The following is a 14,126-nucleotide window of genomic DNA, read 5'->3' as shown; positions in this document are numbered from 1 at the left end:
TTCCCCTCTCTGAGCCCTACCTTTCCCATCTGTCCTGACTCCCTCACAAAATTGGAATCCAATGAGACAGTGCAGTTGGAAGGGCTTTGCAAACTGAAAATACTACTCTGAATGTCCAGTAAGTCCAGTACTATGTCAGTTATCATTTCTTCCTGAAAGTTAGAAATATAGGCAGTCTATTCTGGGTCAGTAGAGTTTTCTGGGTTCAAGGAATTGGGAGCTCTAAGATTTGCCTTAAAGAGACCTGAGGCAGGGCTAGGGCTTAGTGCCTCCACATCTCTCTCTAAAGACTCAGCAAATATTTAACAAGCACCCACTACTTATCCTCAGCCTACCTTTTCCAGTCCTGATAATTTAGAAGAAGAGGATGTTCATAAACAGCAAAGAACTACTGGAAGCACCTTGCAGAACTAATATGCAGTCTAAATATTCATTAATGGCTTTGAAACTAACATTTAACTCAGTTATACAACACCTTCCAAATTAGGATTGCCAGATTTAGCAAATAAAAATGTACAACACTCAATTACACTTGAATTTTTTAGTATAATTTGAATAATTTTTAAGTACAAGTATGTCCCAACTATTGCATGAGACATACTTATACTAAAAAATCATTTGTTATTCACTGGAAGCTCAAAGTTAACTGGGTGTCCTGTGTTTTAACTGGCAACCCCATTCCAAATGAACAAACAGATTAACATTTTCTTCTATATCTTACCTTGGGAAATCTGCATGAAAGAGAGCTATGAAATCCTATTTTCTTTCATTGATAAGAGAGTAAAGGGTTGGATTGATCCTGAAATTGGACTTGCAACCTCCTCTTCCTTGTATAGCCCAAGAAGACATGGAGAGGCACAGATATTACAAACAGGTTTCAAAGGAAACAGGGCAGAACAGGGGTGGAGAAGCCTCAACATTTCAAACAGAAATAGACATCCCAGCCCCATCCTGGCCCATCTGGGACACTTTGCAGTGGCCCCTACCCTTACCTCTGGGCATCTCCTTGGAGTGCTCCTCTTCAGGCCCATCCAACAGGTCCATCTGGGAAGCCTCCTCGGAAGGGACACGGCGCCAGGACCAGCTCTGGTTCCCAAGGTTGTGCAGTGGAGGGGAATACTCCAGCTCACAGGGGAAGTCAAAGCTGCACTCCAGACCTGCAAGGACAGCCAATGGTCAGTGGAGCAAACTGTCTCCCAAATGTGACCTTCCAGCCCCACTCCTCCACTCCAGGAAGTTGGCCTCCATCTCGCCCACAACCTTCACCTAACGAGGTGTGGCAGGCTGTCAATTCCACAGGTGGCTGAGCTCCATATGGATGAAAAGGAGACTAAAAGAGAAAAAAACTGTTCTTTATATAACTCAGATTATGGGAGGTATCTTCACAGAAGGCAGGTAAAAAAAGAGCTAAACAGGTTGGACCATGAGAAGTTTTGCATCTTGTAAGGTTACCTGGTGACATGGAGAGGGCCTGAGGTCAAGTGGACAGAGCCTGGCTTTGCAACCAGATGGGTCTGAATCTAAGTCAGGCAAGAAAATTAACCTCTCTGGCCTGAAATTTCCTCACTTGTACACTGGGGATGATAATTTCTACCTCTGGAGATTGCTGTAACAACTAGTAGGATAATTCATTATCTATACATGTGAGTCTGGTCCACAGTTGATGCTCAGGAGAAATCCTCATCAGGATCCTAACTGAGAAGAGAAGGCCAAAGGGAACTTAAGCTACTCACAACCCTGTTTGACAGCCCTATCATCTGTTCTTCAACCACCCTCCAGAGAGGAGTGCCAAGGCTGTGATAGCTAATCTGAGTTTATTCTCTCTTGGGGAGGGAATGGGGAAGGTCACTGGGTAAGGAGAGAGAGAAGAGGCAGAAAGAGGCTGTGTCCTGGGACTTTGTGTGATCGCTTTCTGGACTTCTTTGCATGAATCATCCTTGTGTCCAACCATTCCACGTCTGCCCTACTTTTAGGATACACTCACCTTCTCTTTCCCTTGCCTTGCTCATTGTTTATTACCCAAAGTGGCTGAAGTACTTTGTACCTAGAAGGCTCTCAATGCTCACTGATGGATCAATAGAATATGTGCCAAAAACCAAATTAGTCATCTGCCCTTTACTTCGTCATCTCCTGTTAGCCCTGGGGATGTGAAGAAAGGGAAAATTTGATATAAAGACCATTGGATGGGAATAAGGGGAATTTGATTGGTATCCAGGCTTGGCCAGTCTCTTCTCACATGTGGAACTTGGTGCCCTCATCCATAAATAAGAGGTTTAGACTTGATGATTCTAGAAACAAGTACCCAGTGAAACCTGGGTTCCAGCACCAACTCTGCCACTGATTTGCTGGTTACCTTGAATAAGCCACTTAACCTCTCTGGGCCTTAAATTCATCAAATACAGAATGAGACCCACACTAGATGTCTTCTAAAGCTCCTTCCTGATTTGACTTTTTTTTTTTTAACATCTTTATTGGAGTATAATTACTTTACAATGTTTTATTAGTTTCTGCTGTATAACAAAGTGAATCAGCTATATGTATATCCCCTCCCTATCCCACCCCTCTAGGTGGTCACAAAGCACTGAGCTGATCTCCCCGTGTGATACAGCTGCTTCCCACTAGCTATCTATTTTACATTTGGTAGTGTATATACGTCAATGCTACTCTCTCACTTTGTCCCAGCTTACCCTTCCCCCTCCCCGTGTCTTCAAGTCCATTCTCTACCTCTGCGTCTTTATTCCTGCTGATGTGACTTTTTTAAGATTCCAAAGTCCTTGTTCTCAGAAGGGTTATAACTAATTTGATAAATCAATCTGTGCGGTGGTACTAATGAGTACTAACTCCCAATTATCATTGTGCATTTTAACAGCTGCTTCTGGAGCTACTGCTACCTTGATCTCCAAGATGAGTCTCCTGTTGGGAATTTCAGAAGGCAGAGGAGAAGTAGGGCCAAGTCTAGTGCAGGCAGCCAGTCACTGGAATGTCCTTTAGTTACACCATAGAAGATGGCCCTGCCCTGGAGTGGGAGCAAAATAATTCCCACTGACATTGGCGAAATGATCTAAGTTTAGGGGGGGAAGAAAAAAATCCTTCAATTACCCTTCTATTAAGTATCTTTCTACTTCTCAACCAGCAGAGATTTATGTACCAGCTGCTCTCCAGGAGCTGCCATCCTTCTGGTCCTAAGGTGAATACCACTCACCCTTTCACGATTCAGACAATTCACCTTTATAATGTCAAGCTGAAACAGGCAGAGCTAGCTTTGTTTGAGTTGACAGGCCACTTGCTGCCTACATATTTTATCAGCCTTGAAGAACTTCTACCTGCCTCTGGGAGCTGAGCTGCTGCTATGAGTTGGTGCCCATGAATTGTAGGCTGTCTTAATCTTCAAGACTTGCTTGCCAGGAACCTGGTTTTGATAGCAGAATGCAAGGAGAAGAAAACCGATCCAACATTTTGTACTTTGTAGCACAAAAATTATTCTTATAACGAAAGGTGTAGCCATTAAACCTGGCTCCTCTGGGGATGATTAACAAGACCCACCCACATTAGTGAATGATCAAGTCAGAAGGTGGGAGAGAAAGCTATTGGCCACCTCCATCCCACATCAACAATTACTGGTACCTTTCCCAAAGCTTCAACTTCTGAGGCCCATCCTCCATCTTGACTTTTCTTCTCCAATTAAAGTCATCCTGTTTCTTTTTGGGACAGAAATGTGGCATGCCAGCTCAGACACTGCCTGGCAAATGCACTCTGTGTGCATATTAGACAAACAGACAACAGAATATACAATCCCAGTCTCAAGTGCCATCAATCCTTGGATCTCTGAACTCTGGAGAGTCTGATAATCAGCTGTGTTTGGGTCAGACCCTGCCTAGTAAAACAAGCTAGGCAGATACTCGTATTATCAAATGGGTTCATTTTGAAATTCTTGCTGAGGCAGCTTCTCTTTAGCTGTCAAAGATGTACTCTTTGGCTTTAAATAGGAATGGAGTTAACATTATTGCTCATTTTGGGTGAAATCAGATTGGGCTTTTCTATATTCTGATTTAATTTCTTATAAAATTTCTACACAGGTTTCTCTCTCCTGAGCTAGCCTCTGTGCCTTTCGAGCAATAATACCTGGGATTTGTCTTCTCTAAAAACACCAGGTTAAGCCTCATTTTCCTTAGGCCTTTTCTGAGTTTCTAGACCTAGGGTGCTTCTTGGATCTCTCTCTTTAGCCCTCCTCTGACTCCGCCCCTTTGTGGTGGGCGCTGTAGAGTCTCTCCTACAGGCAGGACTCAGAGGGGCTAAAGGTTTCCGTGAGGTGTTCAGCCTTAAGCAACCCAATGGTTGAACAGGTCCATGCCCAAGGAGAGGGGCGGGAAATCACATTCACTGACCCCGGCTGTCTGCCAGGGACTGTGCTAAGGAGTTTCTTATATCACTGTATTTAATCTGCTGAACAAAACTGAGAAGGGAATTGTGTCTTCTCTTTAAAGCTGAGGAAACTGAGGCTCAGAAAGTTTACTCTACTTGTACAAAGACCAAAGGACTACCCTAAGGCAGAGCCAGAATGTGACCCAGGGCTGGTTAATGCTGAAGATTTAGATGTTATTCATCACACCTCCACAGCTTCAGAATTTTAATCCAGGGCCAACAGATTAAATTAAATAATATATGAGAAACCTATGAAGTGCTATATTTTGGTTATTATTAGATACTAAGTCTGCAACCTTTTCATATCTGTAAAGGAATCTGTACTACCCTAAGGAGACAGATCTATATTTCCTCTGTGTCAGGTCCATTTTACAAAGTGACTGACCTTCAGAAGAATCCAGAGATTTTGACCTTCCTTTTTACATACCTGTTTGGAACCAGGAGAATCTAACTTTCCAGAACCTGCTAAACACATAGTTGAAATCACTGCTCCCCAGTTTCTAGTCACTTCCATCATGGAAGAAAGATAAAGTAATGGAATCTTCTGGAAATAGTTGGCCTGCTGAGAGGAGTGTCAAGTGCCGTGAAGGGAAAGGTCTTGGTAGAGCAGTGAGGATAGTTCCAGGCTCCGTCCTGCACACAGCAGCTGAGGGGCCCTTAGCACATCCATTCCTCTTTCTGTGCCTGGCTTTCTGCATCTGAAAATGAAAGAGATGGAGCATACCCCCTCTACGGTGCCCTCCATCTCCAAAGGTCAGTGATTCTATAGAGCTCATCTTTGGCCAACACAACCAAACCTACAGACCGTTGGTCCCCTCACCCTGCCTGCCTCTAAACAAGGGCCTGCTGTCATCCCTAAAGCAGGTTCCCCAGGGAAGGAGGTGGAATGTGCATCACACTCCATGGGGTCTCAGTTTGCCTCAAGATTGTCAAATAATTAAGAAGGAGGGTTCAGGCAAGTTTTACAGATGACTGTGCCAGGGTGAATGTGTGTGTGTGTGTGTGTGTGTATTCATGCATTTTTATCAGTCTGTACCCATATTCTGAAATCTTCCAGGATATGAATCATATTTCAAAAACTGAATTAACAGTTAGCTTTAAGGAATTGTTCTAGTATAAAACACAGCCATTCAGAAGAATGGCACAGTAACCCATCAGAAGAACCCTGTGGTGGCCCTGCCCGGAGTGATGCAGTTCCCTTGGCTGTAGTGAGTTGGCAGTGACCAAGCACTTTGACACTGAATCTGAAGGTGGAAATCTAGCCTCTGGGAATGTGTGCGACTACCAAAGCAATCATGCCCAACACCTGTGCCTAGGAAGCCAGCCTTGGCCATTTGGGCAGAGATGGGGATCTTCCCAGCCTGAGCTACAAGAAGGAGATTGCATGGAAGTTTCAGGCACCGTCCATAACACCACAGAAGGGTAACAGGGAGATGTGGTGTACTTTGGACTCTTGGGTCTTCCCTTGGGTGGACTTAGAAAATCCAACAGTCCTCCTTTGTATCCAGATTGACCTCAGGCTCCCAAAAAAATCCCTTAGATCAAGGTCCTTTGTACCTCCTTCATCCTAACCCTGTAAACCTAGAGACCTCTCACTAGTTTCCTAAGTCTCCTTAAGACAATTCAAATTAGGGGACCAGCAGCCTCCTTTAGATTTTAAGACATGCCTTCCAAGGCTGGCTGGTTTCCAGATGACCACAGGTGGCAGGTGCCAGCCTGGGCAGGTCCATAGGAGCCCACTGGTTGATGTCGCCCAGCCTCAGCCCAGCTCGAGGACTGGAAGCAAATACCACAGAGTGAAAAGCAGAGTCATAAAAAAAAGAGAACACCATGTTTATCAATCCCATGATACCTCACCCTTCATTTTGTCTCTTATTACACGTGTTCCAGAAGTCAAGCTTGGGGTTGGACTTATGATCTCGAGTCTGGCAGAACGGGGTATATGTTTACAGAGGAGCCCAGACAGGGGGAACTCCATGAAGGCCTGTGGGAAGTACTTTCTTAATTGATAACATTCACTGAGGGCTTACCATGGTCAGACAGTATGCCAGGCACCCTACATCATTATCTTATTGAATCCCTATGAAGTAGGCAGGACTCTTATCCCCATTTGACAGAGGACGACACTAGGGCTTAGAGAAATAAAGTCACATCTAAAGTTACTCAGATAGGAAGTGACTGATTGGGCTTCCACTGACCTGCTTCCTCCATGGGACCACAAGGCCTTGATGTCAGTATCTCACAAACAGGGAATTATGAATTGAAAAGGTAGCAGAAAGACCTCCCCTCATTTAGAGCCACAGACACCAACAGGAGTCAAGACCTGCAGTGAGGGAGGACAGGAACTGGGCCCATGCAGGGACAGGCAGGGCCACGCTGGAGGCAGGACAGAAGCCAAAGCATCTGAGCTGTCCTTAAAGGCCCTGATCCCACCTTCACAAAGTCGGACCTGGGATACCCTAGATGAGGACTGAGTCAGTATATACATCCCTAAGATCCAAGTCTTAATCCCCGTGGGCATGACTCAGGAAGCCAAGCCTACAGGTGCATTAAAGTCTGGGGCTCAATTTCACGTTTATGTTTCCTGACATCTTCTGGGGTATCCTTTGTGTTTCTTGGGCAGGGCTGAGGGTTACAGTTAAGGGAACTGAGAGTGGGATGGGCAAGTTTTCTATGACCATCAGGGGCCCACGAGAGAGTTTATTCAACTGTATACTCAGCCCTGGGATCTGCATCTGAAAACAGAGAATCATCAGGTTTGCTACTAGTTTAAAATATGGCAACATGGTTGTGATTTTGTCTTGTGGTTTCTTTTCTGTCTCTAGTTATCTTGACCCAGTGTTTAACTGCTGGGATGCTGACAGCCTGACATGGGGCCTGATGCCCCTCACTTGCTGAATGGTGGTCTCTCTGGTCCTACCCAGCTCTGCAGTCTTTTCCTATGTGTCTCTGCCCATATGTCTTAATCATTAAGCAACCTTAACACCATCATGGTTGTTTCTCAGGGATAGAGCACAAGACCTGAGATTTGACTCCAATCCTGCCACTTGTCAGCTGTGCAGTGCAGGGCACTCTCTCCCTCTCTCTGAGTCTCAGTCATCTTAGTGATAAGACTAACTTCCCAGAACTGCTAGGAGGACTCAGTGAGATGATGCATGTGCGTGGAATGGAGAATTTCCAGTGCACATTAGCTGATTCAGAATTTACATAGTCATGTCCTTTTGAACACAGCTTTCTGTTTACCAGGAGAAACAGTAGTTATGTGGGGCAGTCAACTGATGGCACATGGTCATTTCCTTAGTATTCTGCTATACCGTGGGAAAGTCGGTATTTCTGCCTGAGGGTGATATTCGCAGAGTCAGCTGTTAGAACTTGAAGTGACATTTGAAGTTGTTTCTTCCATTGGACAGGTGAAAACAGCAAGACCCAGGCAAGGGAAAAGACTTATTCAGGGTCATGTGGCTGGTCAGGGAGTCCTTCACACACAGTACGGAGGGCATTTCTCCTCGCTGTGGAGGCCTTTCCAAATGCCATCCTCTCCAGTAAGTACCAGGCCTGGGCTGGGCTGAAAATCAGAGTTACTGAATCACCAGCTCTCCCCTCCTCAGGCTTGGCTTATTGGCACACTTAAGCTGAGGCTGGATTGATTCATGGGTGGCATGTACAAATGCCAATGTATTCCTGACAAACCTGATTTGTGTATTCAGTAAAGAACCACGTGAAGCTTCATACACATGTGGCAATTTTCTTATAGGTGGCCTTTAGAGATCATAAAATAGAGCTTTATATTTGAAACTACAGTTCATTACATAAAGCTCCAGGAACCAGCATTCTCGAAATACTGTCAGCCCTTAAGAATTGTATCCAGCTCAAGGGAACTCCCTCGGCTGCCACCAATCCTGAGGCACAAAGTGGGGTCTCCTTTTCTCAAGGGATTCCCCAGAACTTTCCAATTGTTGACTTCAAGGTCATGAAGGACCTTGAGGACCATCTTAGAGGAAGAAACTGAGGCCCAGAGACATGATGGGGCTTGCCAAAGGATGCATGGTGGGTGAGTTGCAGGACTGGTACTAAAATCCAGTTCCTGACCTTGCAATTTTTACTATTTTCATTCAAAGCTGTGGGTAAAAAACAAGCAAAACAATACCTTAAATAATTCTTAAAATTCTAAAAAATCTATACTGTGTTTTTCTGGAATAAGCTGGCAAAAACATACATGGCTAGGTTTCAACTACTTCCCAATGATTTGATGGCTCAGATAATCTCCAATAAGGCTTTCTGGCTTCTTTCATCCTAAATGTCCTCTTCTGCCAACAAGCTGCTTTTTGATGGTTGCTGGAATCTCCTGCTGGAGAGCAAGTCTGTGCACAGGCCAGAAGCTATGGTGAGAACAAAGGGAGGAAAAAGGGTGGCCTAGGAGTGAAGTGGGAAGATCACTAGAGAATTCTTGGAAACTCTTCCGGCTCTGGGCCAGTCAGCCTTGTGCTTTTGGGCAATTCATTTAACCACTTGAGTCTGGATTTCCTCGTGGATAAACCAGAGAGAATTATCACAATAATGATGCTGATAAAAATAATAAAAATAATAATATCTGCTGTGACAATCAAATAAGGTAACAAATGTGGACGTGCCCTCTTACCAATGAGATACTATATGTGGATACTCTTACCACCTAGGGCCTGTGCTTAAGAACACATCACTTGATCTCCCTGTGCCTCAGGTTTACCACCGGGAACCTGGAGATGAGCTGAACTGACCTGACCTTGGAGGACTCAGGGAGATGCTATCTAGAACAGATACCCTCCTCCCTTGCCCTGTTTTATATCAAAACCTCAGAGGGGCACCAGGGTGTCTGGGGGGTAAATAGAAGCATAGATCCTACGTGGGGTCTGGCTGCTCAAGGTGAAAGCTTGGCTCTGTCACTTACTAGCTGTGTTATCCCAGGGCAAATTATTTAATCTCCCTGTGGCTCAATTTTTTCACGTTAAAATGGGGATTAAAACAGGGGCCACCTCAGGGAACTGTGAGGAGGATTAAATGCAATACACACATCAAGCACCTGGCGTGGGGACTCGCACGTCGTTTGATTATTACTAAATGATGGCAGTCATTGCTCTTGCTCTCCAGGTGGCTCCAGCCTCAGCCACGACAGAGGGGAGATAAAAGGCATGTCCAGCACTGAAGGCAGAGCTTTGACTATGTCAAACTTTGTTGAAGCTCCTCACTCAATCTTTGGTTTTTGATGTGCTGATCAAGCTTCCCTTTGGAAGTGAAGTCATGCTAGACCTTGAGTAAGAAGATCTAGGTTCTAGCCCTGGCTCTGAGGTGTTACTTCAAGCTAGTCCCTTAACCTCTCTAGGCCTCAGTTTCCTCATCTGAAAAATAAAGTAGTAGAATGAAATGATTCTCTGGTCTCATCCATCTCCACCATTCTAAGACCAATTTTCCCTTTGGACAGATGGCTGAAGCAAGTTCTCTAACTTGGTTCTAGCCAGCTGGTCAGCAGAATCCCAAGATTCCTGACTTCCAGCTCAGGCTCAGATGATTAGAGACTTCCACTCCCCCTTTCTGGGTTATCTCCTAAAGGAGCACTTAGCCCACCAGGCACCTTTGATGTTAATCCACCAGCTGCCATCAACATTTTGTCACACACTTTATAATACCTGTCCCCCGTCTGCCCCCCTCCCACCAACCACTATTCATTTGTCGTGGGGCCCCAGAACTGAAATCATTCAATTCTTTCCCACCGCTTGCCCCCTACAATGCATCTGGGAACCAATCACCCAATTCAAGACATCTGTTTAGCTCACTTATAATCAAGCTGCAGCGAAGAAGGGCCAAGTCTCCTTCAATCAATTAATTATATAACTGCAGCCCCGGAAGACAATCTCAGAAGAGGATGTGTGCGCGTGCATACCCACAATGGCAGGAGATTGGCACAGAAAGCTCAATTCTCATTTCTCTTATCTGTGGCCATAACAATATTACAGATTGAAGAAATGGGACTTGGCTCTTCATCGCAGAACAGAAAATTGAAAATAATTAAACTTCTGAAGTTACCAGCCTCCTCATTTTACAGATGGGAAAACTGAGGCTCAGGAAGGTGAAGTGACTTGGCCGAAGTGGCATGGCCTAGGGGCTGGAGAAGCAGAAAGCTAAGACCAAAAGCCAGACTGGACTTCCAGTCCAGTTTTCTGCCTACAGTTTCCAGGAAGCATTTATGCAGAACATGGCATCTCTAACAGAATGAGGCCAGCTCCAGAGAGCATGGTGAAAACCTTGGTAATTTGTACACTGCTCAGCATGACATCCACCCAGATGGGATCATTCCTGAAACCAGATGGTTGGAGGAGAGCTCTGAGTAGTGTGGTAGCCCCAATAACCAGAAAAGGCTGATGGTCCTGGGAAGCCTTGACCTCAGAACATGCAAGACGGTCCTCCCCACTTACTCTTCTGTCTCTGCTGGTGAGGATCTCCTGAGTGTTGGAGGTGAACATGAGGTTCCTCCCTGATGCCAATCTCAAAACACAGGCTTCCTTAGCACAAACCCTGTGACCTTCAGAAACTCCCAATCCAGTGGGAGAGATGGACTTACTCACACCTGGCTCTCACGGTAAGCAGACCTGGTGAAGCCAGGAGGACACAGAACAAGAGAGACCTTCTGCCTGAAGGATCACAGGCTCAGGGAGGAGGCAACTTTTGGGCTGCATCTTGAAGGATGGAAGGATTTTGACAGATGATAGAGGTTTAGCTAGGAAGTTTGTTAAGAATAGAGGAAGGAATGAGGTTATTCCAGGGAGGTGGGGAACTAGTATTGCTTATTTTTATGTAGTTGTATGAATTTTGAAGCTGGACTGCATAGCATTAAATTCCAGCTCAGATAGTATCATGGTTAAAGGTAAAGTGCTTTCAGGTTCCAGAGGACAAAGTTAGGGACTTAAAGAATGTTAAGGAAATATTTTCTAGCAAATAGAGCCATGTCACCAAAATGCAGGCTATTGGCTTCTCACTGGAGTGGGTCTGATTCCTCTTCAGAGAGCATTAGTGAAGCACCTGTGCTCCAGCACATGGAACTCTGTCCTCATAGTCAGTCCTGACAGTAATGCCGTCAATTAGGAATCATGACCATTCCCATTTTTCAGATGACAAACAGAATCAAAGAGAGTGGCCTGAATCAATGAAGGTAATAATACTCATAAGAATCAGAGCTGGGAATGAATTCCACAACTCAATCCCAACTTGAGTTTCTTCCCCACTGTTCAAACAGAGGCCGGGACATGTCTTGCTTGGATGTCACAGAGGAGATTCAAATAGGCAACTAGGAGGTGAATGAAAGACCTGTGGTTCCCAAACCTAATCCTACAGTCCCCAGGCCCCAGAATCTTGTTTTTAAGAAGCTCTCCAGGTGATGGTGAGGCAACTAGACTGAGACTGGATGTGACTTTACCCACACGGGGATGGTACGGACCCTACACTGATGTAACCCTAGGGCAGCATGAACCCGCTGGGCTGACAGAGATCGAAGGAATTAAAGTGATGATATGAGTAAAGCAATGCTCAGAAGTAACATGTGAGGAAATTCTCTGCAGCCCAAGTACTGAGGAAATATGAGCTATCACCCACACGTCTGCTGTGGAGGGTTAGATGGGGCTCTGCCAAGCAGGCAGCCTGGGTGGAATCTCAGCTCTGCCACTAGCCCTGGGCAGATCACTGACCTCTCTGTGCCTAGTTTCCTCAGCTGTAAGATGAGGCTGCTTGACGAGACTGCTGTGGGCCCTGACAGCTCACAATCTCCAGTAATTTCTCACAGACCAAATTATTCTAGGCATCTACTCAAATGGGCGGGTTAAAGTCTTGTTAATCTGAGGGCTCTTCTGACATGAAGTTTTGCACCTGAGATTGCTCTTGACAAAACATTCATTTTAAGAGGATTTCCTCTCATTTTTCTCACTCTTGATCAGTCATTTTCGTGCATATGTTTTGGACACATGTCTTTCTAGACTGGTTAGAAATGCTCTGTATACAATATCTCAGATGTCCCAAAGCTGTCAAAACAAAAATTTCCCAGCTCACTCATGTCTGCTAAATATACTTTTTTAGGTTGAGGGGAAAAAAAAAAAAAAATCTACCCAAAGTAGTTAAAGACACAGCTTTTTGACTTCTAAATGAAAATATGCCCAGGCCAGGAACTGTTCTCCCCTTACACACATGTCTTTCCTGAAACCAATTAATATGACTTTAGGAATAAGAGGGTTTATGGGAACAGCCATACCTTTTACTAAAATAGAGATCCTCAGGGGCAGAAAAGCTCCAGATTGGGAATTGAGAGACTCGAGTATACTCCTAGTTTGCCCCTGGATTGTTCAGCAAATGTTGCAATTTCATCTAGGGTATGTTTATTAAGAACCCAACCAAGTACAAAATACTGGCGTAAGTACTGGGGATGCAAAGGAAACAAGATGCAGATTACTTGACCTCTAAGAGCTTACAGTCTAGGAATCATGATGATTCAGGGCCACACATAACTAAGATATGAAGAAAAGTGTGACATCAGACATGCAAAGTGCTCTGGAAAGACATTATATAACCTTCCTCAGTGAGAAAAATGGGAACAGTGAGGTCTACAACCTTGCAGGTTGTTCTAATTTGGGGTTAATTTGGTCACCAGCTGTGGGGTGTGAATGCTCACTATATGGTTTCCAAAAAGAAGCTCTACTAAATATAACAGGCAGACTATCTCTTTTTTTTAAAGAATGAATAAGGATTTTATTTTAATGTTTGATTGTTTATTTATTTTTAAATTTACATACGGTAAAATGTCCCCATTTTGGCATACATTTCTAGAAGTCTTGACAAATGCCACAAGCTTAAAAGCCTTATTTCCCAAGTAAACCTTCCTATTAGGTTTGATGGTTCATCAGACCCAGGGATATTGCACATATATACAAAACAATCATACAAGTATTTAAGCAGCACCATTCAGAGGGACATTTAGGACCATCTTAGGCCTATGATAAAAGTGAACTAGGCTAGAATCTCTATGAGGGGCAGGAGCAAAGAGCTTGGCAAACTGTAGACACCCATTGGATGAGTGGATGTACGATAGATAGATAGATGGTAGATTAGATAGATAGATAGATAAAAGTGACATTTATCATCTTCTCTACCTTGGGTTGGATAAATTAGACTCATCAATGATTGCTTTATCATGTGACCTAGTTTACACTTCGGCCATAAAAAGGATGAAATACAAACTAGGAAGGTAATTTGAGTCATAAGAAACATCTGAGGAGTCCAGGGTTTTGTGGAGTTGGTGTCACACAGTGGGATTCTTGGAGAATTTGGAATGTTCAGGAAACAGTCAGAATGTTCTCAGATTTCAAGAGGGGGATGATACCACATTAGTGTTACAAAAAATTCCATCAACTTTTTCCATAAGAAAAATTCCAAGGCGAAAGAGACTCAGGGTAGCGTGGGTACTCAGGAAAAGCTCTGAGATAGAAGCAGGGACTGAGCTGGGCCTTGCAAGCTAGAGCAGGTAGAATCTAGGGAGACAGGTTCAAGGGAAGGAAAAACAAATTAATTGTGGACAAAATGGAATGAGAAAGAAGGAAACATGGGGGAAGGAAGAGGTATGTAAAACAGAAAGGGTATTTACCAGAGGGAGTCCTTGTTCTTTGGGTGGCTTCGACACTGTTGGTGAC

The 14,126-nt window shown here is 44.4% G+C and overlaps 1 protein-coding gene across 1 annotated transcript in view; it reads right to left on the bottom strand.

Annotated features, from left to right (window-relative positions):
• The window catches only part of ALK (ALK receptor tyrosine kinase), a 739,286-nt gene that overhangs the window by 511,995 nt on the left and 213,165 nt on the right, over positions 1-14,126 (bottom strand). Inside the window, exon 4 of the mRNA XM_059942612.1 lies at positions 993-1,157. Within this exon, the coding sequence (XP_059798595.1) occupies positions 993-1,157 (165 nt within the window). The remainder of the gene's footprint in view (positions 1-992; positions 1,158-14,126) is intronic.

Source organism: Balaenoptera ricei, chromosome 13 (genome assembly GCF_028023285.1).
Source record: "Balaenoptera ricei isolate mBalRic1 chromosome 13, mBalRic1.hap2, whole genome shotgun sequence".
Classification (NCBI taxonomy): domain Eukaryota; kingdom Metazoa; phylum Chordata; class Mammalia; order Artiodactyla; family Balaenopteridae; genus Balaenoptera; species Balaenoptera ricei.
The sequence above is the reverse complement of the archived record's forward strand: the minus strand, read 5'-3'. Positions and strand labels throughout refer to the sequence as shown.